Source organism: Scleropages formosus, chromosome 9 (assembly GCF_900964775.1).
Source record: "Scleropages formosus chromosome 9, fSclFor1.1, whole genome shotgun sequence".
Classification (NCBI taxonomy): Eukaryota; Metazoa; Chordata; class Actinopteri; order Osteoglossiformes; family Osteoglossidae; genus Scleropages; species Scleropages formosus.
Genome location: NC_041814.1, coordinates 10,211,070 through 10,238,143, shown reverse-complemented (window position 1 = coordinate 10,238,143; position 27,074 = coordinate 10,211,070). Strand labels below are relative to the sequence as shown.

At 51.5% G+C, this 27,074-nt stretch overlaps 1 protein-coding gene across 4 annotated transcripts in view; it reads right to left on the bottom strand.

The window, feature by feature from the left end:
• Window positions 1–44: 44 nt before the first annotated feature.
• bcar3 (BCAR3 adaptor protein, NSP family member) overlaps window positions 45–27,074 on the bottom strand; it is a 62,599-nt gene continuing 35,569 nt past the window's right edge. For 3 of the 4 annotated variants that reach the window (XM_029254756.1, XM_029254757.1, XM_029254759.1), the window contains 9 exons: window positions 11,727–11,855; window positions 8,125–8,564; window positions 7,122–7,222; window positions 5,643–6,388; window positions 4,858–4,973; window positions 4,607–4,778; window positions 4,251–4,362; window positions 3,831–4,037; window positions 45–3,667 (listed from right to left, as the gene is read on the bottom strand). In XM_029254756.1, the coding sequence (XP_029110589.1) occupies window positions 3,492–3,667; window positions 3,831–4,037; window positions 4,251–4,362; window positions 4,607–4,778; window positions 4,858–4,973; window positions 5,643–6,388; window positions 7,122–7,222; window positions 8,125–8,564; window positions 11,727–11,855 (2,199 nt within the window). In that variant the 3' untranslated portion in view covers window positions 45–3,491. Of the gene's footprint in view, window positions 3,668–3,830; window positions 4,038–4,250; window positions 4,363–4,606; window positions 4,779–4,857; window positions 4,974–5,642; window positions 6,389–7,121; window positions 7,223–8,124; window positions 8,565–11,726; window positions 11,856–20,640; window positions 22,117–27,074 lie in introns of those variants that run through there. The other variant, XM_029254758.1, reaches the window with a different exon arrangement.

Sequence of the window (27,074 nt, the reverse complement as noted above, 5' to 3'; positions counted from 1 at the left end):
GGTTCCTTTGCTTGTCCTGGATTAACCCCTTGACCCATTTTGTCTTTTTTTTTTTTTTTTTTTTTTTTTTAATTAAATATATGATCCATTTCCTTGTTCTAATGATCTTGTGTCCAGTCCCCAGCCTGGTATGTCCCCATGCTGATTCCTGAATGTTCCCTTTTTGTTGTGCTGTTGTCTGTGTTGTGCTGAGCATGAGTACGATGGGTTTAGAAGCAGAGCTGTAGCAACTGCAGGAAGCCTGTTCAGCGGCCCCACTTGCTGCCGAGCCTCTCGCTGCACCAGTTCCTGGGCTGCAGTGCCACCAGCCAGCAGCAGAGTGCATCCTTCCACCATACGTGAGCACAGCCGTGGGCAAAATCTTGAAGACCCTCCGATTTCCTCTGGATGAGTAAAGCCAACGGTCAGCAGTCCAGAACGGCATGTGACCATATGCCTTATTGTGACTCACACTGGCTACCCTCTGGTGTCACGAGTGCCAGGTCGGTTCAGGCTGTGCACAAGAGCGCCTGAACGCAGCGCTCCAATAGGTGCTGCGTCCGCTTTGTGTGACGCTTCACTGCGGTGCTTTCCATGCAGCAGCTTCCTTCAGCGTAGCGTACTCGGGAATGCGCTGCAGCTCCAACTACTTCCATCAGCGGTGCACCTACGAAACCTCCACCCTTAGCATATCAGTTAGTGAATGTGGTCATGCATATAAACATGTGTATGCATTTTTATGTGGGTATGTGTATGCATATATGTATATATTTAGTTAGTTTTATTACTGGACTTTATATGTATTAACATCTTTCTGTTTCATACTGAATGTGTTTCTATCGTGACTTTTTTATAGGGTTTTTAATCAGGTGAATTACTCTCTTTTCAGAATTGTGCCGTTTAGCTCATAGTAAACATGCTTTTCTTCGAAACATACTTCCAAATAGGGATTTGGTCTAATATTAACTAAATGCACTTTTTCCCTATCACGTTTATATATAAATGAATGAATAGATTAATGAAACTGACTCTGTATGTATATCTGTACAGTTAGACAGCAGTTACCACCACGCTTCGAAATGTCTGCAGTCTCTTCAGCACCATAATGAAGTAATTCAGCAATTGACATCGCGCGTTCTAATTCTGTGTTCTGTGTTTATTCATGTACGTGCTTTTGATACTTCAAACATTGTGTCATTTAACTACTATTAAAACAAATTATATTAAATGTACATTCAAAAACCGTTTAAAGCACTAAGGTGGTTGCGCTTGTGTGGTGGCATATCCTTCTAACAAAATTATCCTGCTTTAGTTTCAGCATATAAAGCAGAGACAGGTAGTTGTATCTGGCACACTATTAATCTGATGTATTTCATTACCCAAAGCAAACGGGAAAAATCAAAGTTATTGCTCAATACACACTGGCTTTCCACACATTTATTCGTGCAAATTGTCTTTTGAGAATATGACTGGGAAGTCGTAATGCCAGTCAGGACCAAGATATTTAGTTTTGACCTGTAACTTTAATACTGAAAGCTGTGAAATTTTTACTTTGATACTTTAATAACATGCAGAGTGGTGTTCAGTGTGTTCGAAAGAACTGCTGAACTGTGTGTGAACTGTACTGCAGTAGAAAGATGAGACCTACTTCAACTTACATTGAATGTTGTTCTGGTAGTTAAGGAGGGATGAGGATGTTGGTGAATTATTTTTTTAAATCATTACTTTCCTCTCGACACTTTGTGCGTTCCTTGTGTTAAATTTCATTATTCGTGTTTATAAGATGTGTGAACAAGGTGTCTGAATGCAGGCGGCTGTTTCAGTGTTACTTCTAAGGGGAAATGAAACATGAAATGCAGTGACATATGCTATTCAAAGTAATGCATCGTATTGGAATAATACGTCAGTTTTAAACAAATCGTTGTCCTGGTTTTGCATTTGTCGTACTGCCAGTTGTCCAATCATTACCAGAAGTCAGGCTAATCTCTCAAAAAATGAGCAAACTCTGCAAATGAGGTTGCTATAAGTTGAAAAAACAGGGTATACTGGGAAAGCTGTGTATGACTAATGTAATTTCTTCTTCTTTGTTCTGTAAATGCATATCCACAGTGCTTAATATGAAATGGATTAAATTGTAGTAATCAATACAATGGCAGTAAAATTTCTGCATATTGTTGAGCACTTTTTTTTTTTTTTTTTTTTTTACTTGAGACACTTTGATTCTACTCTCCTGAGAATTTGTTCTAATAAAACAATAAACACGACTAGAATTTTTTTTCCATTATCTCGTCATCTTTTATTAACCTTCCCCTTTTCATCTTCAGTTCATAATTTAATAACATTTGTAATGTTACTTTACATACGCTCTCAATGGTCACAGATCTAAATTGAAATCACATGTATTTCCACTGCAGGCACTAATTACATTTGACCACTTTGCACCCTTGGCCATTGTGTTTTCAATTCTAAAGTAAAATTTCAGGGTGCAATGGCAGCCATTTGAACTTCTTTTTATTATCCTCTACATCCTGATTATACTTAACAATCCACAAGTCAGTCTGTATGACTTACGGTTTTTATGAAATGGCAAATGGTGATGTTTAATGTATAAGACTGTAATGCAGGCTATAAATAGAGGGAGTGCCTTATATGTGATAAACACATTGTTTATTACTAACTAATGAGTAATCAAGCAGTTTACCTTCAATTTTACTGGATATAAAGATTAATTTAATGTAACTATTTACAGGTGAATTATATTTAGACAGGAAAATATATTACAGTCTGGCAGTTACATCCTTACACTTGAACTAGTTACATCTACTTTAACTGCAACGTACTGAGATGAAATCATTTGGGAGCAGTTTTATGCACATTGATAGCATTGTTATGCTTAAACTGGAAACACGTTGCCTCTCCGTGCCTGTTCAAGTACCTCATTTACACATTGAATTCATGTTGCATTTTTACAAGCTCTGACTGTTCCCCAAATTTACCAAAGGGGAAACTTTTTTTTTTTTCTGTTTTCAAAAAGTCATTAACTGGTCCATACACATAGAAATATGCATACTTTTTACACGAAGCCTCCGTATCTTTAGGGAACATCGAACCTTGGGCAATGGTATCCTGTTACTTGTCCCAAATCTTTGCAGCTCTTGGATAAAGGTGTACGATCCATGCGAGGAAAGTTGTTAGAGGTTTTATTGGTGGGTGGTGAGAATCAAGCGCTGGTCTTAATGAATGTCGTACATCAAAAATATTTACATGCCTCTTTAGGGCAGACTAGTTGCTTCTCTCACAGTTACAGTTTTGGCACAAAAGCAGAAAAGTTTGTATTAAAAGCTACTTAAATTCTGTCCAGTAAGTAAAATACGGAAGGTCCATTTGTGCACATTTTGGTGATCAACAAAGAGCCGTAGGCCTGTAGTACAAGACGTGTCTCTGACGAAGACGTTCAGAAGATGCGCCGAGTTGGTGCTACCCAAGTATTCGCTTGATGGCCAGTTTTTGGTTCAGAGCTCAGTGTGCTTCACGGGGGGCTCCAGCTTTCTGGACAGGGCGGTGAGGATGAGTTTGAACTTGTCATATCTTTCTGTCTGGTTGACCGTTGCCCCGCGACTTCCCCACAGCAGCCGTAGCTGGAAGTCCGTCCTGAAGATCTCCAACATGTCCTCGTTGGGCTGGAAATCTTCACACAGGAGCGAGGGAAAGGGAACATCACTGTCTGAAGTCACGATCGCCACACCCCAGATTACAAAGCGTTCAGGATTTAACAGACACGCCGATACATCTGAAATTTTTCAAGGGTAAACGCTGCATGTGTGTCTCGTAGGTCAGGTGTGGTGTCATACCCTGCAGGATGCGCTGCGCGTTGGTTGCGTAGACGTCCGCGTTGTGAGCCATTCTCCTGGCTTCCTCCAGGTGACGCAGCATGATCTCGCAGCCCTGATCGTTGTTCTCCCACAACTCGACACCCTCAAAGGCCACGACGGGGCGCTCCATCAAGGTCAGCAGGGGCATCAGCAGGGGCACCGTGGTGTTGCCCAGTGGGACGTCCACTGAGGAGGCCCATGCGGAGGAAAGGAGATATCAGTGCCAGCAAATGCCGCGGAATGAATTGTACCACGGCCGGCTAAAACCCGCAAGGTAAAAATCATAAGCTGTATCTACGGAAGCCATTAAATGTTCATTCACCTTTGACACCTTGTATGGAAAATAGAGCAAAATATATATGTATTTAATTAAATGCATAAATAAAAACTTGTCATTACCATTGCCTTCATATAATCCCTTAAAAAAGGGCTTCAGGGACTTTTCGTACAAGATGGCCGTTTGTGTGTATTTCCTTCTCAAAGTGGTCCATGTATGGTCTAACCTTGTGATCTGTGAACACAACGGAGGGTAGAAGTGCAAAATTGAAACGCGGAAAGTTTTCAAACGGTAGAGGCCACAGACGTAAGGGTACAGACCAAGAGTTTTGAAAACGGGCTTGGAGCCATCAGGCTCACCTGCAACTTCAGCGCCAGCGGTATAATGACATTTGCTGTTTACCTCCTGAAGTTCCTGCACATCCATGTTACCGCACCGGGTGGACTGAGAACTGGGTCACGTGCGTTTCGTGGATTACCTGCGACATGTCGAGCGCTTTCATGATGGCGGAGAAGGCAAAGAGGTCCCCCATGGAGTCCTTGAGCTCCAGGGCCACCAGTATGATGCGATTGAGGGTGGCGGCACGCTCCTCCAGGCTTCCCGTGCAGCCAAGGATGTCCACAGCCACCCCGATGGCCATGGTGTTGTGTCTGCGGCCCAACGGTACAAGTGAGTTTCACGACCGCGTCCCTTTCGGCACGTGACGGCAGCAGTGGGCGGCTCGTTTACCTTTCCATCAGGTCCAGGCGCAGCTGCTTGCCATGTGGGAGGGTCACCAGCTCCAGGCCAGAGTTCACTCCCATCTGACGTGTCATCTCTTCAGAAACGCTCAGGACCCTCGCCACCTGACGGGGAGCAATCAGCGCTCGTAACTCTGCTCTCGAGATCTCCTCCTCCGTAAGCGACTTACACGCGACGGACGGACTTTAAACGGGTCGCAGAAGCGTAGAGGCGTCCCTGAGCATTCCCAAACGTGCTGAAAATTAACATAAGTGTCAGCTGAGCTCATGTTCCTGCTTTTTGAACCGCTGCTGTGTAATGACAGCTTTGCTGAGTCGCTCGCAATTTGCAGGAGACGGGGATTTACGGTGCTGACCGTGTTCCGTTTTAGTGAACCGAAAAGCCGAGACCAATTTGATTCCTAAACTGAGTTAAAAGTAAACGAGATGCGCGCGATCTGCGTTTTACTGTAGCTGGATTTTCAATGGAGGTTGTTTTTTTTTTTTTTTTTTTTTTAAAAAAAAAGAAAAAAAAAAACCTCCATACAGCGTAAACATTCCTGGGACTCCGGGCTGAGTTGATTGATTGGCGTCACTTTGCAGCACAGTTTCGCGCCAGTGTGGCAGACGAGCATGACGTACCTCGGCGTCAGCCGTCTCCCTCGCAACCATCTAGAAATGACCGCTCGCCTGCAATCACTACCGAACTCGCAAAGGAATATGCTTGAGGGAAAGCGACAGGAGACATCTTCAGCGTCATCTAGAAAACGCGGAGTAGGGGAGAGCAGAGAGTACCTGGCAGTCGGCCTGCAGGATGTGCTCGGCGATGGTCCTGTGGTCCTGGCTGACCAGCAGCTCCTTGGCTTTCTTCAGCACGCTCATCTCCAGGGGCTTGTTCTCCGGGGGCAGGAGCCTGGTCTCGAACTCCCCGGGTCGAAAAGCCGACGTCGTCTCGAACACGGGCCTCCGGAAGCCCTCGGGCTTCTCCTCCCGCTCTTCCGCCTCCTCTCTGTCAGCCTTCTCCACGCGCCGCTCGTCGTCACGCTCCTCCTCATTGCTGTCCTCCAGGGCCCTCATGGCATTGTGGTAGGAGCTGCGGTCCACCACCGCGCCGCACGAGCCGGGCTCCGCCGTCCTGTAGCAGATCCTGTTGTCCTCCGTCCACAGCCTCTCCACGTAGCTCTTGCCGAGGTGCGGCTCCGCGGCTCCGTCGGGGCCGGGGGGGTTCGTCTCGCGGGGGTTCACCTCGGGACCGAGCTGCTGCTGGAGCTTCTGAGGCTTCTTGGGAGGCGCGGGCGGCACCAGGGGCTGCGGCCGCGGGGAGCGGGGCTGCTTCACGGAGGGCACCTTGCTGGGCTTCGGTGGGGGTTTGGGGTACAGCTGGCTGTCGGAGCCTCGGATCGCTTGTCCGGCTTGCGTCTCCGAAACGGTTTTCCGCGGCACCGTGGGGCTGAGGGCGGGTTCGCTGCCTGTGCGGAAAACGGGGGACCGAGGACTGGCCGGGGGGTCCGTGAGCTGGGAGTGGGGCTGCTGCCTGGAACCTGCAGATATTTTTATACGGTTCATGAATGTGGGCAACTAAATGCAGAGTACCAGTCAAAACTTTGAGTACACCTGCTGGAAACATTTTTATTTAAAACTCCTCCACAAGGCATCTGGTCAAGAGTTTCGAGCAGGAGTTCGGCCGACGTGTTTTGCCGGCTCTTCCGCAGAAACTCCTAGACATGTCGGACGCTCGTAGGTCGCTTTGACTCCGCTGTGCAAGTATTACCCAGGTTGCCCACATGTACTCACGCTTCTGACTAGTACTATACTTCTTGCAGTTGTAGCGTAAACAGTTTACTTTTTCCGCTTTGAAATTCAGATGAAGATCGAGCTTCGTCGCACCTCCCGCCATCGACCGTACGCGGCAGCGCAAGAGGTCTGCAGCGCGAATGTGCGGCGGAGGCGCGGCGCGCTCCTCTCCGACTACTTGCCTAATCCAGTTTGCAAACCCTCATGTAAAGCAAGTCTTGTTATGACAGAATATTTACAAAGCAACTCAAAAGTCATGATTTAAAAAAAAAAAAAAAAAAAATCACTGACTTCTGCTGTCTTAAACTATGATGTAACTTTTTACCGCTTTAGGTTTTAGAGAATCGTACATCTTTGAAAGAGGAGAGTGTCGACTTTTAAAGGCTTTCGCCATTTGATGATGCAAGTATGTTTTTTTCATCTTCCTCTGCAGACGCTGTGCTGGGATATCGGAGAGGATGAAAGCGCGACGCATCTTACCCAGAGGGAGGAAACTCTCGGACTGGTGAGTCTTCAGCGGTCGCCGTCTCTCCTGTACGTGGTTCAGGGACGCCGGCTGACTGCCGCATTTGTCCTTGTTCCTGTTGGGAGTAAAGCGGTCGGTGCGACAGCATCCCTTGATGCGCATAAACTCAGCGAGGCTCATGCCGATCCGGAGAGCGGGCAGAACTGAACACCGGAGGAACTTGTACAATATTTGTGACTTTGGAAGTGTAAATAGCAGTGTGTAATTTGTAGGGTATTTTCTCTCACTGTTTGCGTTGGCTTTCGGTGTGGGCCTCGTGTTCTGCACCAGGCTCCAAGGCTCCGCACTTTGGTCACACACATGGTTTATCCTAGACGTGTACTTATCTGCATTGGCCCGAAATGACTGTTGCATATTTGGACTATATACGTCTTTTCGGGGAAAAAGAATAGTATAGAGGCCACTAAATGAGACCGTGGAAGTCAATCTTTGGGAGAAGTTTAAAGAGCCCAAAATCAAAAGACCATCGGTTCTGAATAACAAGCCTCCACGTGTTCCTCAGCGCTACTGAATCCCTTCCAGCATTCAAGCAAGGTCTCCGAACTCATCTCTTTCACACCTATTTCCCTTTCGACCCCCTACAGCTTTATAAATCACTCCGTCGCCATCCATTTCTTTTATTTCCATATTTTTCTATTTATACGTCACTTCTGTGGGTAGCTACCTGAATATGTGCGCTAGGAAAATGGTGATGCCGAACAAAGACGCCATGCTTTAACGGCCATGCGTCAATGCATTTTCGTGTATACGTTGTATGTCACTTTGGAGAAAGAATCTGCAAAACGCGGAGGGGTAAATGTACAGAGGCTGAAGAAGCCAGCCATCGATTACTTGCCGAATGTAAGCGCACCCTTCTAGTCCATCCGAAGTGCCGGGGTCTACGGGTGTGACCCGCAGCACAGGGCTGGCTTTGCTGAGCGCCACGAAGGGAGGGAGTGCGTCCCGCTCTGCGCTCACCTGAGGAGGTTCCCACGCATTAAGGTGGGGTCGTGCACGTGCCCGTTGACCACGTTGAGGCTCAGGCGTTTGGAAGGCAGGCTGTTCCTCTCGGGCGCGGAGGCCTCCGGGCGTACGGCAGCCGCCCCGTACTTCTCCTCCAGGCAGCGCAGGGGCAAGCCTCTGTTAACAGGCTGGAAAATGATGGCGCCGACAACTTGGGACACCGGCTTGCGGTTGCCCACGTAGTAACGCACCAGGGCTGGGATGCTGTCGAAGCCCTCCTGCTCAAGCAGGTACTGCACCCGCAAATAAGCCTCGTTCATGGTCACCACCCTCTTGTTGATCTTGAAGTGCTGCGGGCTGTTCTTCCACTGGCAGGTCAGCACGTAGTTCCCGGGGCTGGACAAGCAGTCCCGGATCAGGAAGTCCCCGTCTCGCTGAACGAGGCTCTCCGCGACCTGCGGGGTCCGACAAACACACACGCTTTTGAGTCGGCTCGCCGGCCGATCTCCCTTCGCCCCGTAACGCCGCGTTCCACGTTCTCCGTTACTTATCGTGCTCGCCAGTTGCTTTCCCAAAGGTTGTTGCTAAGGAAACCATTGTACGCTCCCGCAAGGCTCCCGGGCACGGCCCGTACGTTCTCAGCGGTCTCCTTTGATTAGTTCTCGAGTTCAAAAGAGACGGAGGCTGTGACCTGGAGCGCGGTGCGTCAAAACGCCGGCGTCTTATAAAGCCGCACTCCCTGGTGCCGAGCTTCATACGCGCCGCGTTTTCACAACAACGTTCGCGACTTAATGAAGTCTGCTCGATTTAGCATTTACGGTCGATGTAATCTTTTTCCACCGCCAGGTTGGCATTTTAATTAAACATTTAGATATTTCCCCCCCTTTCCTTCGTAATAAGGCTGCGGTAGGACCAGAAAGGCGACTATGAAAGCAGATTAGGGACGTCTTGGCAGGCGAGATGTTCTCCGCGGGGGTTGCGTAAAAGCGTTTTCTTACGGAAAAGGTTCCCAGTTCTCCGTAGAGCTCCGCGAGACAGGCTGAGAGCGCCCGTGTCTCGGAGCTCCGGCGCAGCGCCGCCGGCGCATACCCAGAGGCCCGTCTGTCTACGTGTGACATTTGGAGGTCCCGTGATATTTTACAGCCCGCCGCGTGAGGATCTGATTCATTAGGCGAGTCTTTAGGTGTACTCATCGTGGTATGAAGCGGCATAATGTCCCACGCGACGGCACACTTTGGCTGGGTCCCGCAGAGCGTCCTTTTGCACCCTGAGCACGCATGTGCGCGCCAACCGGTGCAGAAGTTGCCGCTGCTGCGTTTGAGTATGAATCCAGATGGCAGTACAGTGGGATAACACCGCAGGAGGGTTCGACATCAGTAATTAACATCCTTCAGCAGCTTCGTTACTTGCGCATGGACTCCTTTCATTGATTTTATCCCCTTTGTCCATGGCTTGTATTTCACGAGGTGTTATTTTGACGCAGAGCGCAGTTCACATCGAATATAACCCTCCCTAATATGTTTGTTTTGTACAGATGGGCTGAGCTTCCGCATCCAGAAGAGGTTAAAGGTGGATGAAAGAACTGTGAAAGGAGCCATTCTGCTGCAGTGCTGAGCTCCCGGCCCACGCTCTCCCCGTTAACGTTTATTCTTTTAGCCGACGCTTTTCTCCAAAGCGACTTACGACGTTGATCTACCTACAGTTATTTATCCATCTGAACGTTTGGGTCATTTTTTTTTTTTTTTTTTTTTTTACTGGACCAATTTAGGGTAAGTACCTTGCTCGAGGGTACTACAGCCAGAGGTGAGATTCGAACCTGCAACCTTCGGGGCCAAAGCTGCCCGCTGAATAGCGAAATGGTCAGAGCTGAGAAACTAACCCGTGGGAAACCCTGAGAAGGGGTCACGTAGAGCAGCACGGCACCGGGAGCAGCTCTCATCGCTACTGTGCCAGAAGACGTCGCCAAAGCCACCTGTCCTGCGCACACGGACCCTCGCAGCTGGGCCACGGCGGAAGGGCCGCGCTCAACATTAAGAGGACGGCCTCCGCCGCCACAATCATTAAGAGGCGTTAAGTAAAAACCGCGGGGGCGCGGTGACGCAGCGGGTTTGACCGGGTCCTGCTCTCCCGTGGGTCTGGGGTTCGAGTCCCGCTTGGGGTGCCTTGCGACGCACTGACGTCCCCTCTAGGGTGCGTCCCCTCCCCCTCCGGCCTTACGCCCCGTGTTGCCGGGTTAGGCTCCGGTTCGCCGCGACTCCGCTCGGGACAAGCGGTTTGCACCGGGAACCGACAGCGTTAACAGTTTGCTTAATAAATACTTCCAACACGTACGGCCACGTGCCGCACCACGGTAACACAGCGTGTTCGAGCAGTAACCCCACAGTGACTGACACCGTTGACAGGACCCCGTGATGTGTGGTTGTAAGCGCACATTAAATACACTGGCTTTTGTCACAGCACTCATCATTTCTCCAGGTATATCTTACAGGTACAATCGCGGGTGTGCGTGTCGTCGTTTTAATCGTGGTTTCCATCTTCGGGAGGATTTCCGAGTCGCCGCATGAGGCTCAGGGCAGGAACACATGTAAGAAAGGAGGAAGACGCTCCTCGCTCTACGAGCATTTCAAAAACCTTCTCCCAGCAACCAACAAGACACCGGTACGTCTACATCTGAGAGAAATCAGGACAAGAAAAAAGCAAAGTGCAAAACAAGGGAAAGGGTTAGGGCTCCTTTTGTGCCGCTCAAAGCGTGAAACGTCCTTCTGATCCTCTGGCCTCGGGTCCGATCGGCGCTGTCTGCCCGCTCGGCTGCTCCGGGCCCTCGGCTTCGGCTTTGCGTTCCTTTCTCCTCTTCTCTCGACACCTCCTATGCCCCGTGCCACTCCTGACGAACCTCACGAGACTGGGGACGCTAATCGACACGCCGCAGCTGGCGATGGCCACAGCCTCCACCTCCCGCCCTCTCGCTCCCTTTGTGTCTACATTCCCAAACTCCTGTTCTAAAGAACTCTCACTTTAGTATATATATATATATTTTTTTTTTTTTTTTACTTCTCCCTTATCTATTTTTAACGAGGGTTAAATCTCCGTTTCACGCCACTGCTGGCGGCTTCCGCTCGAGCATCAAAAGCGCTGCCCGATTGAGAGGCTTCTGCCATTTTCCTTGCTTCGGATAGATAGGGTGACCCCGCTGCGTGACGGACGATGAGCGCCGAATTCTCCTTTAATGAAATCAGCGGCGCTCTGCAACAGGACACCACGCTGTTGCCATGGTGAATCCCGAAAGCCCTCCTTGCCCGGGGACGCTTTACGGCGCTCATCGCGTTTCACGCGGAACCTGGAAAGAATGAGCGCTCCGGGCGCCGTTGCTGACTTTGTTATCATCTTTCACAAAGACCCTCCGCGTTCTTCCGCCAAAGAGCGTGCGGTAACGAGAGCGCCCTGAAGAAAGACAATTAGTGTGACGGCGGTGGATGAGCGGCTTCCTGCAGCAAGGCGTGTATACCGTCCCCGTGCCCGGCGCCGACTGACCTGCGCCGCGGTCCCGCGCACCGCCGCCGCCAGCCTCCCACCCTCCTGCTCCCATCGCCGCTGCTCCGCGAGGCGCCTGCGTGTACCTGTCTGGGGATGGCTCCGTGGTACCAGGCGTGGCTGCGGGGCTCCTCGCTGGCCAGCTTCAGCTCCTCCTCCAGCTCCTTGCGCAGCTTCTCCGGCGGGCCTTCCGTGACGAACTTGTCCCTGGAGAACTGTACGTAGATGGGAACAGCAGGCGCTTTCAGTGTCTTTGCAGCCATGGCTGTGTACACACGCTGTGTGCGCTTCTCTCTGCGTGTGTGTTGTGTGTGTGTGTACACCTTCGCGGTGTCACTCTCTCCCCCTCGCAGTGCTGGGCACTCCCTTCTCCCTCCCCTTTCCCACTCGCCGAGGGCTGTACCCGCACCCCTCCCTTCCTCCCGCGGGCCTGCGATGGCGTCCCCATCGGTCCGCCCCCCCGCGCCCCGTCCCCTCCTCTCTGCCGCACCCTCACCTGCCGTGCGTGCCTCATGCCGAAAGCGATCAACGCGAGAAAAAGTCCGATTTCGTCAGCTCGGTATATCGAGAAGTTGCCAGTGGCTCTCGTGACCTGGGAAATGTCAAATTTATCGTCTCCTGCGACCCGTTACTTTCGCCGACGGATCGGCTTGCCCGGCTTCCCCTGTCTGGAACTGATTGACAGAAGCCTGCCTCTGCCAGCCCGCAAATAAGCCTGTTTGTTATAATGGCATCGTTTAAACGCTTTTACATGCGCAGGGCTTCTGAGACGCAACGTGACGTCGCACCACAGCGCCAGTCCTGAGGTAAGCTGCTTCTTATTGCCAGTTTAGACACACACTTTTCCATCAGTTGGCAGTGTTTTCTCACTCTCCCCCTCATGCTCTCTTTTCCTGTAGACGCACGTGAAAAAGCCCCTTCTTCTGTCCGTGAGCAGCGTTTCCGCCCTCTGCTGCGCCAGGGAACCACACTGTGACATGTTGGCACCGCTGTTGCCTCACGGCACCTGGACGGTGCAAGTGGACATGGGTTCGAGCCCTATTTGGGCTGTGCAGACTTTGTAGATTTACATTTATTCATTTAGCCGACGCTTTTCTCCAAAGCAACTTACTTACACAGCTGGGTAACTTCACTGGAGCAATTCAGGGTAAGTACCTTGCTCAAGGGTACTACAGCCAGAGGTGGGGAATCGAACCTATGACCTTTCGATAAAAAGGCAGCAGCTCTAACCACCACGCTAGCAGCTGTCCCGTATTATGTAGGACTTTGTACGTTCTCTCCATGTTCCTGTGGTTTTCCTCTGGGTGCTCTGGTTTCCTCCCACAGTTCAGAGATGTGTTACAAGTGAACTGGAGACTCTAAACTGCTCATGGCGTGTGTGATGTGTGTTGCGCGATAGTCATGGATGAAAAGTTTTCAGCTAAACGCTACAGAGTATTCATTGTTGGTTGCTTAAGAGGAAAGCATCTGCTGAGTGAATAGATGTAACTGTAAATGACAGGTGGAGGGATGAGCAGAGAACCACACCGTGACGTGTCGGCACTCCTGTTGCCTCACAGCACCCGGACGGCGCAAATGGACATGGGTTCGAGCCCTATTCGGGCTGTGTGGACTTCATAGATTTACAGTAATTCATTTAGCTGACGCTTTTCTCCCTGGGTGTGGCCCGTGCTTCCATGTGCCTCTCCAGCGCCTGTCCCCGAACACCGGCGGCTGGACACAGCGCTGTCGGTGTGACGGATGACCAAAGGCAGGGCACGTGTGCACTTCAGGGCCCTGGAGAGACCAGTGACCGGGAAGATTCTTACATTACATGTTGTGAACAGCAGCTCCCTGGAAACGCAGTATTTTAACGACGCGTCACAGGGACACGTCAAGAGTCCCGCACGTTGCCCTTAGTATGTAGCTATGAATGCTGCGGCGACAATTTTAAAGTACCAAACACACAAGGAAGCCCACAAATTTGAATGAAATCAGTTTGAGATAAAATTTTTATGTTTTTTGCAGCTTTGTTGCCAAATCAAAAAGGGGGGCGCGGTGGCGCAGTGGGTTGGACCGGGTCCTGCTCTCCGGTGGGTCTGGGGTTCGAGTCCCGCTTGGGGTGCCTTGCGGCGGACTGGCGTCTCGTCCTGGGTGTGTCCCCTCCCCCTCCAGCCTTACGCCCTGTGTTGCCGGGTTAGGCTCTGGCTCCCCGCGACCCCGTCTGGGACAAGCGGTTCAGAAGATGTGTGTGTGTTGCTAAATCAAACATCGTAAGTGTTAACTGTGAGGAAATGTACGGTCCACGAGGACGTGATGTGAGCGGTTCCGTGGTGCGCCGAATCTCCGAATCCCCAAAGCTTCGACCGGAAGCCTCGTCGGCCAACGGGTCTAAACTGAATTTACGGAAGGGAGAAGCCGGGACCGTCTGAGACCCAACCGCCAAAAGTAAATCACTGCAGACCACTGCTTAAATACGTCTGTTTGGACTTGCGGCCTGTAGGAGCAGTGTGAGAAACGGCGAATGTTTCGGCACACTGTCTCAAAAATGATCAAATGTAAGTTGTGTAAACGACTGAACCTCAGCGACCAGGACTCCTCGATGTCGAACTCCATCTATGCATAGCGGCGGAGCAGCCGAACGGAGCGTTTGCAGACATTCTTGAGCCACGGGCTAAATTTGTCCGCCGGCCCGTAAACTGCACTCTGGGGAATGAGCGAAGGGCTTCGGCGCTTCGCTTTTCTGTCGCGGTCAGCCGAATTACATGCAAAATAACAGTTACGGAGGCTGCGGGATATTACGTGTTGTTTTCAGGAGGGGAAAACCAGCAGTGGAAAGTCCATATTAAATGAATATTGTCGTGTTTGCCGTAGCAGGCGCTTGGAGTAATTGAGTAGGCGAGGACAATATGGGGTAAAAATAGCTTTTATGGCTTAATAAAGGAGCAGGCTGCTTCGCGTCTTAAAAGACGAGCGTCGGAGCCAATAACGAAAACGAAGCTCCGCCGTCGGGCTTTGTAAACACCGAGGTCGGGGTTTTTCTTTTGTCCGGTCGTGACGTCATGGGCGTCTGGCGCATTACGGGTTATCTCGAGAGTGTTTTTCAGGGCGATGCTTACCATAGCAGCATCGCAAACGCAACGCGGAAACACACACACACGCAAAGGTTGCCTTACGCATCAACGCACAGAAATACATGGATATGCTTTGTCACGTGCGATAAGCTCGGGCAAATAAACGCGCCGCGATTACGCTCGCAGACGTTCGGGGTGATTGAAACTGCTACTTGTTTTGATCGCGGTAACCGCGATCTTCTGAAAAATACTGTAAAGTGGCCACCGTGAGCAGAGTAGCATGAGGAAAGAGTAAATGAAAATTACAGTGACAAACTGTGTTTTTATCAGGGTGATGTGTAAACAACACGGTACAACGTTACGAAGGGCTGATGCTGGTCAGGGCCCAAGTGCATCCTGGGAGTGCAGGAGCTGCTGCTCTGGCTTTCCTTACTTCCTGTGTAAGGAAAGAGACGCTGCTGATTCGAGACTCACGGACACTCCCTGAGCACACTTTCCTTCACACACATTGTCTGAACTGCTTGTCCCATACGGGGTCGGGGGGAGCCGGAACCTAACCCGGCAACCCAGGGCGCAAGGCTGGAGGGGGAGGGGACACACCCAGGATGGGACGCCAGTCCATCGCAAGGCACCCCAAGCGGGACTCGAAGCCTAGACCCAGCGGAGAGCAGGACTCGGTCAAACCCGCTACGCCACCACACCCCCCCCCCCCACACACACACAGCCGTAAGTCAATGAAAAATGAATGACTAACTTTTCAGGTCAGTTTCACCGGTATGACTGATCATCCATTACCAGAGCACCGCCCTGGTACCTAGCAAATTATCTGTATGCGTGTTAGTTTGCACACGTACCAATCACTTAATGCCTTTATTTCCAGCTACCTCCGGTGAAGAGATTAAACCGTGGCTCCTGTGCCCTGGCTTCTCCATTTACACATGGCTATGGGAACCATCTAAGGTCACACCTGCATTACAGCACACTCGCCACTGCGGAGATGCTGGAGTCATGACGCTCGCGTGATGACCGCCGGGCCGTGTCTGCGATCGCCCCTTTGTGCCTCCGTGACGACGGCTGTGCGGAAGGGAGGGACTGGCCTTTTCCAAAAGTGCCGACGACAAGGGAATGTGGGTGTGTGACATCGCCGGGATCGGAAGGAGAGCTGGGTGCCCTCACAAGCCACGATATATTTTAGAAAGAAGGCAGCGCTGTCATAAACTTTAGCGTACCGTGCTGTAATTGAGCGGGGATGTCAAGGTGGGCGGGGCATATCGGCACGTTTCCGACGAGAAACGCTAAGAATGCGGTCCTGGAATCGCCGCTGCACAGAAGAGCACAAATAGACGTGTTCTGTGCGAGTAACAGTAAAATAATGCCATTAAATTTAAAAAAGGATCCAGCTGCGCCGAAAATGTTCTCGTAAAGGAACGAGTGACCTTCCAGTCCACCCCGGAGTGAACGTTTATAAATGCCGTATTTATAGCGCGTGGCAAACCCAGGACTCGGCCCTTACTGGAAATAAATAGATAGCGCTGGCATCGCGGGAAGGAATGGGCGGCACACTTTCTCAGCGCTGCTGGAGCAGTTCGCCACAAAGCGCGCCACAAAGCCCCGCCACCAGACGACACATATTTACCAGGGCTGGGAATATAATCGCCCCAGGAGTTGTTTTTCCCCTTCTTTTTTTTTTTTTTTCTTTTCTTAAAATGCATTACACAACGTTGCCGTCTGGGGGAAAAAAAGAAAAAAACGAGCCGTGACGTTGCGCATCATGTTCTGATTTGCCCTCCTCCAGTCAATTAGCAAAATTCATTTTGGATAAAGAAGGGGGGACGGTGGCACAGCGGGTTTGGCTGGGTCCTACTCTCTGGCCGTTCTGGGGTTCGAGTCCTGTTTGGGGCGCCTTGCGATGGACTGGCGTCCCGTCCTGGGCGCGTCCCCTCCCCCTCGAGCCTTGCGCCCTGCGTGTTGCCGGGTTCGGCTCCGGTTTGCCGCGACCCCACTTGGGACAAGCGGTTTCAGACGATGTGCGTGCGTTTTGGGTAGAAACTTATTGAAATACATATCTGCTTTTACAAATTCCATTACTGCTGTTATTTTTGTCGCCCTATAAATTGGAAAAGCTCAAGCTGGCTCATCGGGAATAAACTTCGGAGTACATTTGATGCAAACGAATCGCTCGCGTTTAGCTGTCAGCCGGAGCCGATGTTCTCCTAAGGCTATTCACGACGAGTCGGATCAATCCCCAGAAAGCCGTGGCCGTTAATAAACTAGTAATTCATACCGGGTGACACATAGGGTATGTCCAGTCCGTGCAGTCGCACATGCAGATGATGACGCTGTTGCTTTTTAAAGACATTCCTTTGCTTGCAGTCCGATCATTTTTGACTGCGCTGCACCGAAGTCTATTCTTAATCTTTAAAATGTGACGCTTGCCGGGTGCCATTTGTGCTTCATTATTCTTCCAGAGCAGGGGACCAGGAGGCCGTGCCGCCCTCCAGGGAGAACGCGAGCGCCCTGAGAATGGGCTGCGGGCTCAACGCTCGCGCCGGGGGCACTGCCAGGGTATTTTAGTGAAGCCCTACCACACCCAGGGCATCTCTCAGTGCCTGGGCAGCAGAGGCCTGTTTGGTCACGCTCTGCTGGGAAGAGAGTCGCCATCTAATTGACTTGTTTCAGGAAAATGCTGGATTTCTTGAAATGGGTCATTTTCCGAGCGACATCCCCAGCCCCCGAGACTCGGAGCGTGCGCCGGGGGGATTTCGCGTCTCGGCGCTGCGGAACACGCCCGACGGCCCGCTGGCTTTCGCGGCTCCGCGAGGCTGATTTACGACACCTGACGCTTCTGGGCTCATCCAGGTGGCGCGGACCGTGTGAACCCCGCGCGAGGCTGCCGTTGAATGACGGAATGGGGCCATCCAGGAAGGAGAACATCTGCGGGCTCTGGGCTCTGCCACACGCCGCTCCTCCATCTGAAGAAACCGTTTCTGTCCCACACATAACGATACCAGATAAAAATGCATTGCATTCAGTTCTTTCACCGAGAAACGCCTCCTCCGGCCCGCATTATTAATCCCACAGAGCGAGTACTGTAACAGGTTAAAGCCATAGAGATAGAGCAGGAGAAGACTACTGGGGGGGGGGGGGCAGTGCACTGGGACCCTGGATTGCTATATTTCCCCCGGTGCTCCCATGTATCAAGGCAGCAAAATATTTACGAGGAAATGTCCAATTAAGGGTGATTAAGACTGCTCGGCGTGTTTATTTGACTTCCTCTGGGGCTCGGGGATATGTGCAGACCGAGGAGATGAAGAGTCCGGCCCCTCCACTGCTAAGTGATTAGAGACACGCTGCCGATTAGAGGGGTTTGGTGCCCAGCGGTATCGGTCTCATCTGTACCCCCTTCCCGGCAACTCCCACCTCCGAGGGCGCTTCCTGTCGTTGTGTAAACCGAGAGGGCCATCATTCCATTCCATCTGCGCTGTGTCCCGCTAACCAGGTCCCTGTGGACCACATCCTCTCCCGGCCGCCCGGTGCCTGGCGTTGTGTTGTCAGGGTCTAATGCACGGGAGCAGGGTAAATATTCACAGCGCCGCTACGACGGTAAATCAGTCAAGTGCTACGAGCACAAGAGCTTTGATATGTGCCCCGTCACTCCTCAAAAGACAAGATTTGTAGTTGCCACTCATGTCCAGGGAGGTCTCCAGGAAAGGGCACCGTTGGGAAGCCAACGTTTACGCAGGATGGAGCCGTGCTTGTCGGCACATTTTGGCGGTTTCCTCCCAAGGTGGCACCTCTCCGGGCAGCGCTAAGCCCGAGGTTCCAGGGGGGCAGCTCGCAGGATGCACAGGCCTCTTTCGACGGTCCTTCAACCGCAATGCGCTCGCGCCACGTTGCGTGCTGGGAGCAAAGGCTCCGGATCCCTATGAGCGACGCGGTGGCGGTTCCGCGATGGACGAAGAGCCGCTCCCAGGAGGCCTTTCGTGAACGTCGGAGCAAGGTGTCGAGCTGTGGCCGATGCAAGTTGGGGCAGCTTGTGTATGTCTCCCACTTGGGGGTTCAGATGAGCACCAGGAAAGAAGGCACAGCAGGGTCTCGTGTCAATGAGTCGTAGCGTTAATATAGCAGTTGGGTGAGCAAGGGGGGAGTATGGTTTCTGTCCAGGGAGGCTCATCTTCCAGCTGTGCCAGCTGCATTTTTAAACAGCTAAAATTAACACCCCTTGGTGTCCTTTTCATGAAAAGGAAATGAATGGGAGGTCTTCAAGGTACGGGCCCACCCCTGGAAGTTCCCTGCATTTCTAAGTTTAGATACTCTAGCATTTGGGATCCCAATTCTCGAGATGGAAAACGGACCACGCTTTCACACGGACCACCGATTTCTACCGGTTCTGAGTAAAATGAAATATTTCCATGATGACCAGCAGCTATTTTAGGGATGAAGCCAACTAAATGGACTTGAGTTTGGACCCGGGTCCCAGTTGGGCCTTGTGGAAACAACAGCCAGACACGAAGAATAACAAACACGGTGTTATTTTGGGCCGTATTGTTCACAAGTGTGAGAGACGAGAGGGGAGCTATACATTCCTGGGAGAACCGCCTTCGCTTTCACTGAGGGACAGACGCACCAGCAACGGCGCTCGCTCCTCATGGACGGCTGTAAGGACTGGCTAAGGTCTAGGAGCTGGACGCCCAACTCCTGAAACCGCCACTTATGCAAAAAGAAACGTTTCCATCCATTGCGTGCAATCAATTACAGCACCACACTTATCTCTCTCTTCCATACGCAAAACAAATCAAAACTCGGTAGGAACCGATTTCTGATTTATTAATCATTCATCTTATGAATTCCAATGAGATGCATTAAAAACGTGAAACGATGGCACGCAAACATTGAGACGTGAAAAAGTGTTGGCGCACGTTTCCTAATATCACGTTTATGAAGCCGTATGATGTTTTTGATGGCGAACCGCTCGCGACATTTTCCTATCTATGTCCACGTCCGCCTTGTCCTGCTTCAAGAAGAAAACACCCCAGAGAACCAATATGGATGATGCCGTGAAATGAAGGTGGTGTGACGCCAAAGGGTTCATGGCAACGGTACCTTTTCAATCGTGTGACTCATAATGAAGTGAGCACTAAACCTCTGAACAAAAAGGGTGCGTTTGTGCACGTGCATGCTCACACACACACACACACACACACACACACACACACACACACGCGCTGCACTGCCACTTAGCATCCTCTTCCCCTTCCAGCGAGTGTGACACAGTGAAGGATCCCTGGCACAAGAGTTCCACACTTAATATAATGAGTGGGGCCATATATCTGAACGGCGAGCGCCGGGGCTGCAGGAAGGGCACTTTCCGGCACTTTCCTATTTAAAGCTGCTCTAAGAGTCCCGGCAGGAGCAGGAGGTGAGAGTCAGCCTGATCAGAGTGCAGTGACATCTGCCTGCAGCAGAGGAAGGAACACCACCTGCCCCTGTGACCCCCCCCCACACACACACACACACACACACACACACACACACACACACACACACACGCTCAATCCCATAGATGATAAAATCCACCTGCACGCAATGCACACCGGCTCAATCCACAAGCTCCAAAACGAAGAACGCGTAAGCACAAAGGAACTACAAGCACATGTATAAACCCTGCAGTTGCCACACACCATACTCCTCCCCATCCTCACCGTTTCATTTTTTTGTGAATGGACGGCTCTGCGGCCGCCGTACCAACACCAGTAAAGCAACTAAATTAATACACGCATCATATTAGATCAATATTCCGTCCTGCGCTATTGTGCCCTAACACAGCCGACGCAGACGTGAGACTGACTCTTCAACGGTCGTGTCCTGAGGACCTGACAAAGTCCATCTGACTGGAACCCGATGGGGGGGGGGGGTCCGGTGATAAAGAGGCCCGAGTGTCACTCACCTTGGCTCCCAGGATTGAGCTCTTCTGATAGAAGCAGCACAGAGCTGCCGTGATGGTCCGCAACACGTTGCATCTCTCCGACATCTTTCGGTCCCCTCCCTACTTTCAAAATCGCCCCCCGGCCCCAAAAATCATATAACGCAAACGCGTGCTGATTGGAAGTAAAGGATTCGCGGTCCTTGCAGCTCCCCGCGAAAGGGTGCCGAGCAGCTGTGGCCGACAGCTCGCGGCTGCGCGAGGCGCTCGCAGTGGAAGAGCCGCTCGTGTGTGTGTGAAGCCACGCTGCCGCTCTCAGCCTCGGCACTCCATGTAAGGAGTGCAGGAGGTCCCATGTGATCTCACCCCCCCCCGCAAATGAAATCTCAGCCATCTGAAGGGCTGGGAGCACTCAGCTCTGACAGGCCACCGAGCCCACACCCCCAGCCCCATGCAGCGGGTTCGATATGAGATCACCTGAGAGAGAGAGAGAGCCACGGCCACCCCCCAGACCAACATCTCTCTCCAGCGCCAATGCTTTCATCACGCGTCCGCTTTGCGCAGGTTACGGCGATTACCACCGTAATATGGCTTTATTCCCCATCAGTTTATGAACGAATGATGCATTGCAGCGCATTCTCGCAGATGTTCAGTTTCCTTCAAAACCTGGGTTGCTCTCTGGGGGAGCTGCGGATCTGTTTCGGGACCCAGCGCTACGAAGTATGTTTCGGAAGGTCCGCGTAGAAGACGCGTGAAGCGATACAGCAGGAGCTGCTGCAAAAGCTCGCCTGCCGTGCTCCAAGTACAAACGGCACCGAGGGGCTTTTTGAGACTCGTCTGTAATGCATCACGAATGTGGCCCACGTCGGGTCTGAATGAAAGGCGGGAAGATAATCAGCGTGAGAGACGCCTGCGTGTCTTCTCAACTCCGGCAGGAGGTAATCAAATCTGCGCCGAGCCTGAGAGCTCAGCGTGAGTCTCCCTACAGCGTAACCAGTGTGTGCAGGGGGCAACCGTGTGTAGCTCAGCGTGTAGCAGCACTCGGGGTGACCCCCTCGCGCAGATGGAGCGGGGCCCCAACAGCATGTGTCCAGCATGCCTTTACGCACTGCTGTCGAGAGTTAAGTAAAGCTGGCATCACAGGGATGGTTTAGGAAAACAAGTTCACGAAGGGGACCTCCTTTTACAGTGATTTTCCCATGTTGAAAGCATGCGGATCTTTGGGGGCTAATCAGCCGGAAAGACCGAGACGCGCTCTTGCTTTCTGAGTGGCAGGAGGAGACGCCGGCTCGTCGATGGAACGTCGGCCGAGTGACGGGCCGTAATTCATACGGGACGATCCCTCGACCGTGAAGTCACCGCGCCCCAGTCAGCGGATCGCGGGGGGTGGAATTTGCGAACGGGGGCTGCCAGAGGAAGCAATCCAGACAAAATCGGCGTCCTCCCAGCGAGGAGGCACATGGCTGCCTACCTTTATTCGCTGCAGGAGGCCCTCGCGGAAGAAGCCCGCTGAAACATTTTGACAGGTCCGTCTGTTTCGGCAAGTTAATCTTGGGAGGGGGGCGTTTAAATCACAAAGCAATCAACAGCTCCTCCTCTGGCGCTCTTACGGGTTCAGGAGATGTGTTCCTCTCAAAGAAGCTTCAGACAGATGAGCCAGAGAGCACGCAGAACGGTATACGTGGCAGATGAAGAGGTGGTGGGCGCCTACTTTAGACAATCAAAGCGGACCGCGAGCAGGGCCGCGTGCGGAGAAGAGCGCGAACGGAGGCGTCGCGCGCCGGCCCTGACACGCGCTCCCAAGGGACCGTCGGCACTTGTTTGACTTAAAGCTCCGGAGGATCCCGCAAGGCAAAGTTTCCCACACTCTGCTCAGCGTCACTCCGCTTGCGGGGCGTCCCCCGTCTCAAAGAGCGCTATATTTACATCTGACGACTCTTTGCTTACTTGCGGTGTAGGCAGAACTCCTTGTGGAGCAACTTTCTCTCTCATCTGCAGCTTTTTGCTCTTCCTTTCTACAGGTTCCATTGAGCTAAACTGCCATGGACGTCAGAGGACTGAGTCAAGGAGACAAACTCTCTTGGGCAGACAACACGAAGAGTACAAATTCTTTCGATTTTTTTAGCAAAATTACCATGAGAAACAGTCATTTCTAGGTCTTTGTCATGCTCACAATCGTTATTATCCCACCGCAGACTATAGGAGCCCCCGCTTTGAGCGAAACCACCACTGGGAAGGAGATCAGCAGGGGCTTGAAACCGGTGATGTTTATCTCCGGAGAGACGGATAAAGATTGAGTTTGTTGGCAAAACTCATCAGAAGCCCCAATGCAGACATGTCAGGCACGTGTGGTGCAGTGGGCAGCAATGCGTGAGTCCCGCACAGCTCCTGCTCCGTAGGTTTGGATGTGGGTTCCGATCCAGCGGTGTCTGTGCGGAGTTTGGATGTTCTGGACCTCCCTTCCCTTGGCCTGGGAGTTTTTTTGTTTTCCTTCTCTCAGTTGCCCGATGGCCTACCTTGGTGTAATAAACTAGAAACTGCCTTCCTTGTTTATTTTGACTTTGCTTTCTTTTATCATCACTCGCATCACTTTATTTGTTCGTGAAGTAGTGAAGAAGATGGAACCGTCAGCCTCATTGCAACTACTTTGTTGACATGACTGCTTCTATAGCAGAGGAGCTAAGGTATGGAATGCAAAGCTGGCCCTTCAGTCACCAGGGAGCTCAGAAGCCGTTTCTCAGGCTTTTGTGGGGGCTGCAGATGAAGCAGCAAACGCAGGATGTGGGACAGCAAAGGGAGAAGGGGTGACGAGTAAACGCGTGGCGGAAGGGTGTGGAGCCAGAGGAGTGTTGCAGGGCACTATGGGAGCTTTGAAGATGCAAGATCAGTGGTGTGTGCATCTGCTGGGTGTGCGCCCAGAGCATCTGATCTCACTTTCCCTTAGATTCCTTTCCAAAACCAAAGTCAAACTACCGCATTTAACGGCACTTTTAAGGTCAAGCAGTTTCCACAGTATGACCCAGGGTATTCTCCAGCGGTTGCGGCGATGCCCTGATTTGCCCAGACTGTCTTCGGTGTTGACCCCCGAAAAGGGCGACGATTATTAACAGTACCCGTGCAGCTCCGTTGCACTTGTCGCCGTCGGCCCCTAATGTGTAACGGCAGACACGAGGCACACCCTCGTACGAAGAAGGGATGCTCCCCAAGGGAATACCACTAAACAACTTAATTGCACTCAGTAATAACTCTTGACGCCTAGGAGTAAATCAAATTCAGGCAATAATGAAATCTGCCTGCCAGAAGTGGCAGAGTTGGGATTTGATATGACTGGGGTGACAAAACAGAGGCATACTTTTGGTATTTTTTTCCTCTGTACTTTATTACTTTTTATTTTACTACTTTCTACTTTACACCACCAAGTGCTAAACCCTTATATGAAATGAAGCTTATAAATGTTTTAAAAAAAGTGCAACTACAAATGTTCCCGTGGAAGAAATTTAGCATTTTTCCTGTGCGGTTTCTTTCAAACGCCGATTTTATTATGGTAAATACGTGAGCGTCTGGCCCTTTCCTACAGACCACGTCTAAACTCAGCATCATAAAAATGAATTAGTTAAGTATAAAAAAGTCCCTTCTCCCAGAAACCTAATAAGATATTCAGCGTATTGAGGAAAAAAACAAGAAGACGTGGTCAACTTGTAGTATAGTAAGGAATAAAGAGCTTGGGTACTTGGGTACGTGGGTACTTGGGTAGCCCCCTGTGGTATATAGGATTTTGAGCAATGATGGGAGAGCACTCTTCAAGCTTACCTAAACAAGTTTTCCAGCGTGATGCTGAAGAAGGCTTTCCCGCCAAAACGCATCCGGCCCGAAAAATAAAAACGTGTTTCAGTAAGCCTTGGTACGCGTTCTCTCCCATCGTCCCAGAAAATCCTACAGTTCGTTGCGGAGTCATGCTGGCCGTTGCGGAATGAACGCTTATTCCTTGGCATTGCAGACCGAATTCACCTGATCCCTTCGAGAAAAGCGATTGTGGCCGATGCGTCTTACTCATTTTGGTTTAGTTTATTTGTCCCATCATTTGGCCCCCTGCCTTCGATACAGTAGACTGATCCTCCTGTCACGATGTCTGTTGCGAACCACCAGAGAGCGCTATTCCTCTTCCTACGAGCAACCCTGGGGCAGCTACAGATAGATGACGGCGGAACTGCCTTCGTCCGGGGCGTGTGCGGCTCGCACAGATGAAGGGCCTTTGTGTAAAAGAGCTAAAGTGAAGTGAGCTAATGGATCTTCTAGTTTTACAGGCACTGTGGCCATAAAACCCGCTGGCTTCCAGCTTCCACGCTATATCTGAGTGCTTCGCCCCCCAGCATTTGATGCGCATGTTCATTTTGATCTCAATCTCCTGCCACACGAACTTCAAGTGTCACGCAATAGCTGCTCCACAATAGCCTGCCTGACACCATACCCCGAAACTGATGTTGTCACGAAGGGTAGCATGCTCCCAAGCGCGTCACGCTTCCACGATGAGCCCGAAATGCGTTTTCAAACCAGGAAGCGTGACCTTTCATCAGGGAGAACGACTGACCATTGAAACCGATGGGAAGATGGGTTCAGCTGGAAGGTCTGCTGCGCAATGCAGGGTTGTCTGATGGTCATCCCGACAGCCACCCGCTCGCCCGCCTGTCCCAGATCTGCCCGAAGCTCTCCGGGGGCTGTCTGAGGCTGTCCCTGTCCTGCAGGCTGAAGCGGCGGCCAAAGGGGCCATTATTTGGGTTCAGAGAGGACTGTAAATCTCACGGAAGAGACAGTGGGCCATTGTTCCCCTAAAGCCCTTTCATGACTGGTTAGCAGCTTACTGCTCACAGGCCACACTGGTGGGACAGGGATGGGGTGTGTTTGAAAGGCCCATTTCACAGGGACCCGCTCCGTCCGTACTGGCTGGACGGGGTGGGGGGTTCTCATAGCTTCCTCTTCTTCGTCAAGGTCACGCTGCTTCTTTCAAAATCCATTTTGCGAGAACATTCACAAGCAGGTATGAAAGTCAGGGCCCGACTCCTCGATCTACATTTCTGCTCATAATATCCAGATTAGAGCAGACATCAGGCCTGGAGCAAACCGTGTCGATCCGGCTCCCCCGTGTCCGACGGTGACAGTCCGCAATGGGAATTCTGCAGGGAGGGCCGCTCAGTCCAGTGACCAGGGTTTCTCCGCTAAAAGTGGCCCTTCCTGCAGAATTCCCATTGCGGACTGTCACCGTCGGACACGGGGGAGCCGGATTGACACAAAGGTGCTCGAGAAACAGTCTCCCAAACACGTAAGAAGCCGATTCTGCCACCCCCACGCCGCCGAGCCAACGCGGAACACCTGGGGCACGACGCAGATCGAGGCATAAAAGGCAGTGTCAGACCAGGAGATGACGCAGAACCTTGTTTAGCCTTGTTGCTTGCGACCTCCTGACTAGTGCTCTACTCCTCCCTGATCCCTGAGTCCTCCCCCTGTCCCGTAACTCTGATCCTTCGTCCTTGTACCTCCTTGTGATCCACGACCTCTTGCCTGTTCACCGACCTTGCCTTTGGGATTGTCCTTGTTACGACGTTCGCGCCTCGAAGACCCGTCGCCTGTCCTGTGACCACGTCTCTCGGATTTCCCTGAACAAACCACGAATTCCACTCCGCACTTGGGTCCGCCACTTCCTTCCGGAACCAGCCGTGACAGATTCTCTCGCTTGCTTTCGCGCAGTTCACGATGACTTACGCTGACTGTTAAACGTTTCTTGAAAAATTGACTTTCGACGTAACCGAAGTTGGTTCATCGACGCACGTGGCCGAAAGCCCGGCTGGGGACGCAGTTTCTACGTACGTAGCGGGCTAACTAGCTCCGCACAGTTATGGACAAGCGTCAAGCCTTTCCCAAAGTGAGTTAGCGAACGCCAGTTCGTGTCGGGAGGTGGCCTGGCGCTGCACCGGAGACGGGGAAGTTTCACCCAGAGCTCCAGCTCCGGCTTTCGCACGCGAATAAAACCCCAAACGCACTGTGAGATTCACCTAAGTTTCCAGGTAACCATATGGAAGCGGTTCACTTATAAATGTGCTCAAAGCAGAAGAGGGATCGGTGAAAACAGGATGTGCGACTCCTCTGCTGTGCAACGAGAAACCCTTTCCCAAGAGGAGCCCTCGGTTTCCGCCCGCTGCCGGCTTGTATTTTTAGGCACTGAGTCTTCCTCAAACCATTTCCACCCTCCCGCCTTCAAGATTTTCTTTGATGATAATAGTTTGTTGCCAATTTACAGCGAAGGCAACTGGTGTTTCACACGCAATGGGATCGGTGCACACGTCGCTCAGGCTGCAGTCACGGCACCCCGTTAGGAGATGTGCTGTTAGGACAGCGGTGCGCTTTACAGCCGCTGTTGCTCCCTTTCCGCTCCGTTTGTCCTCTGATTTGAATTATTCCACAGC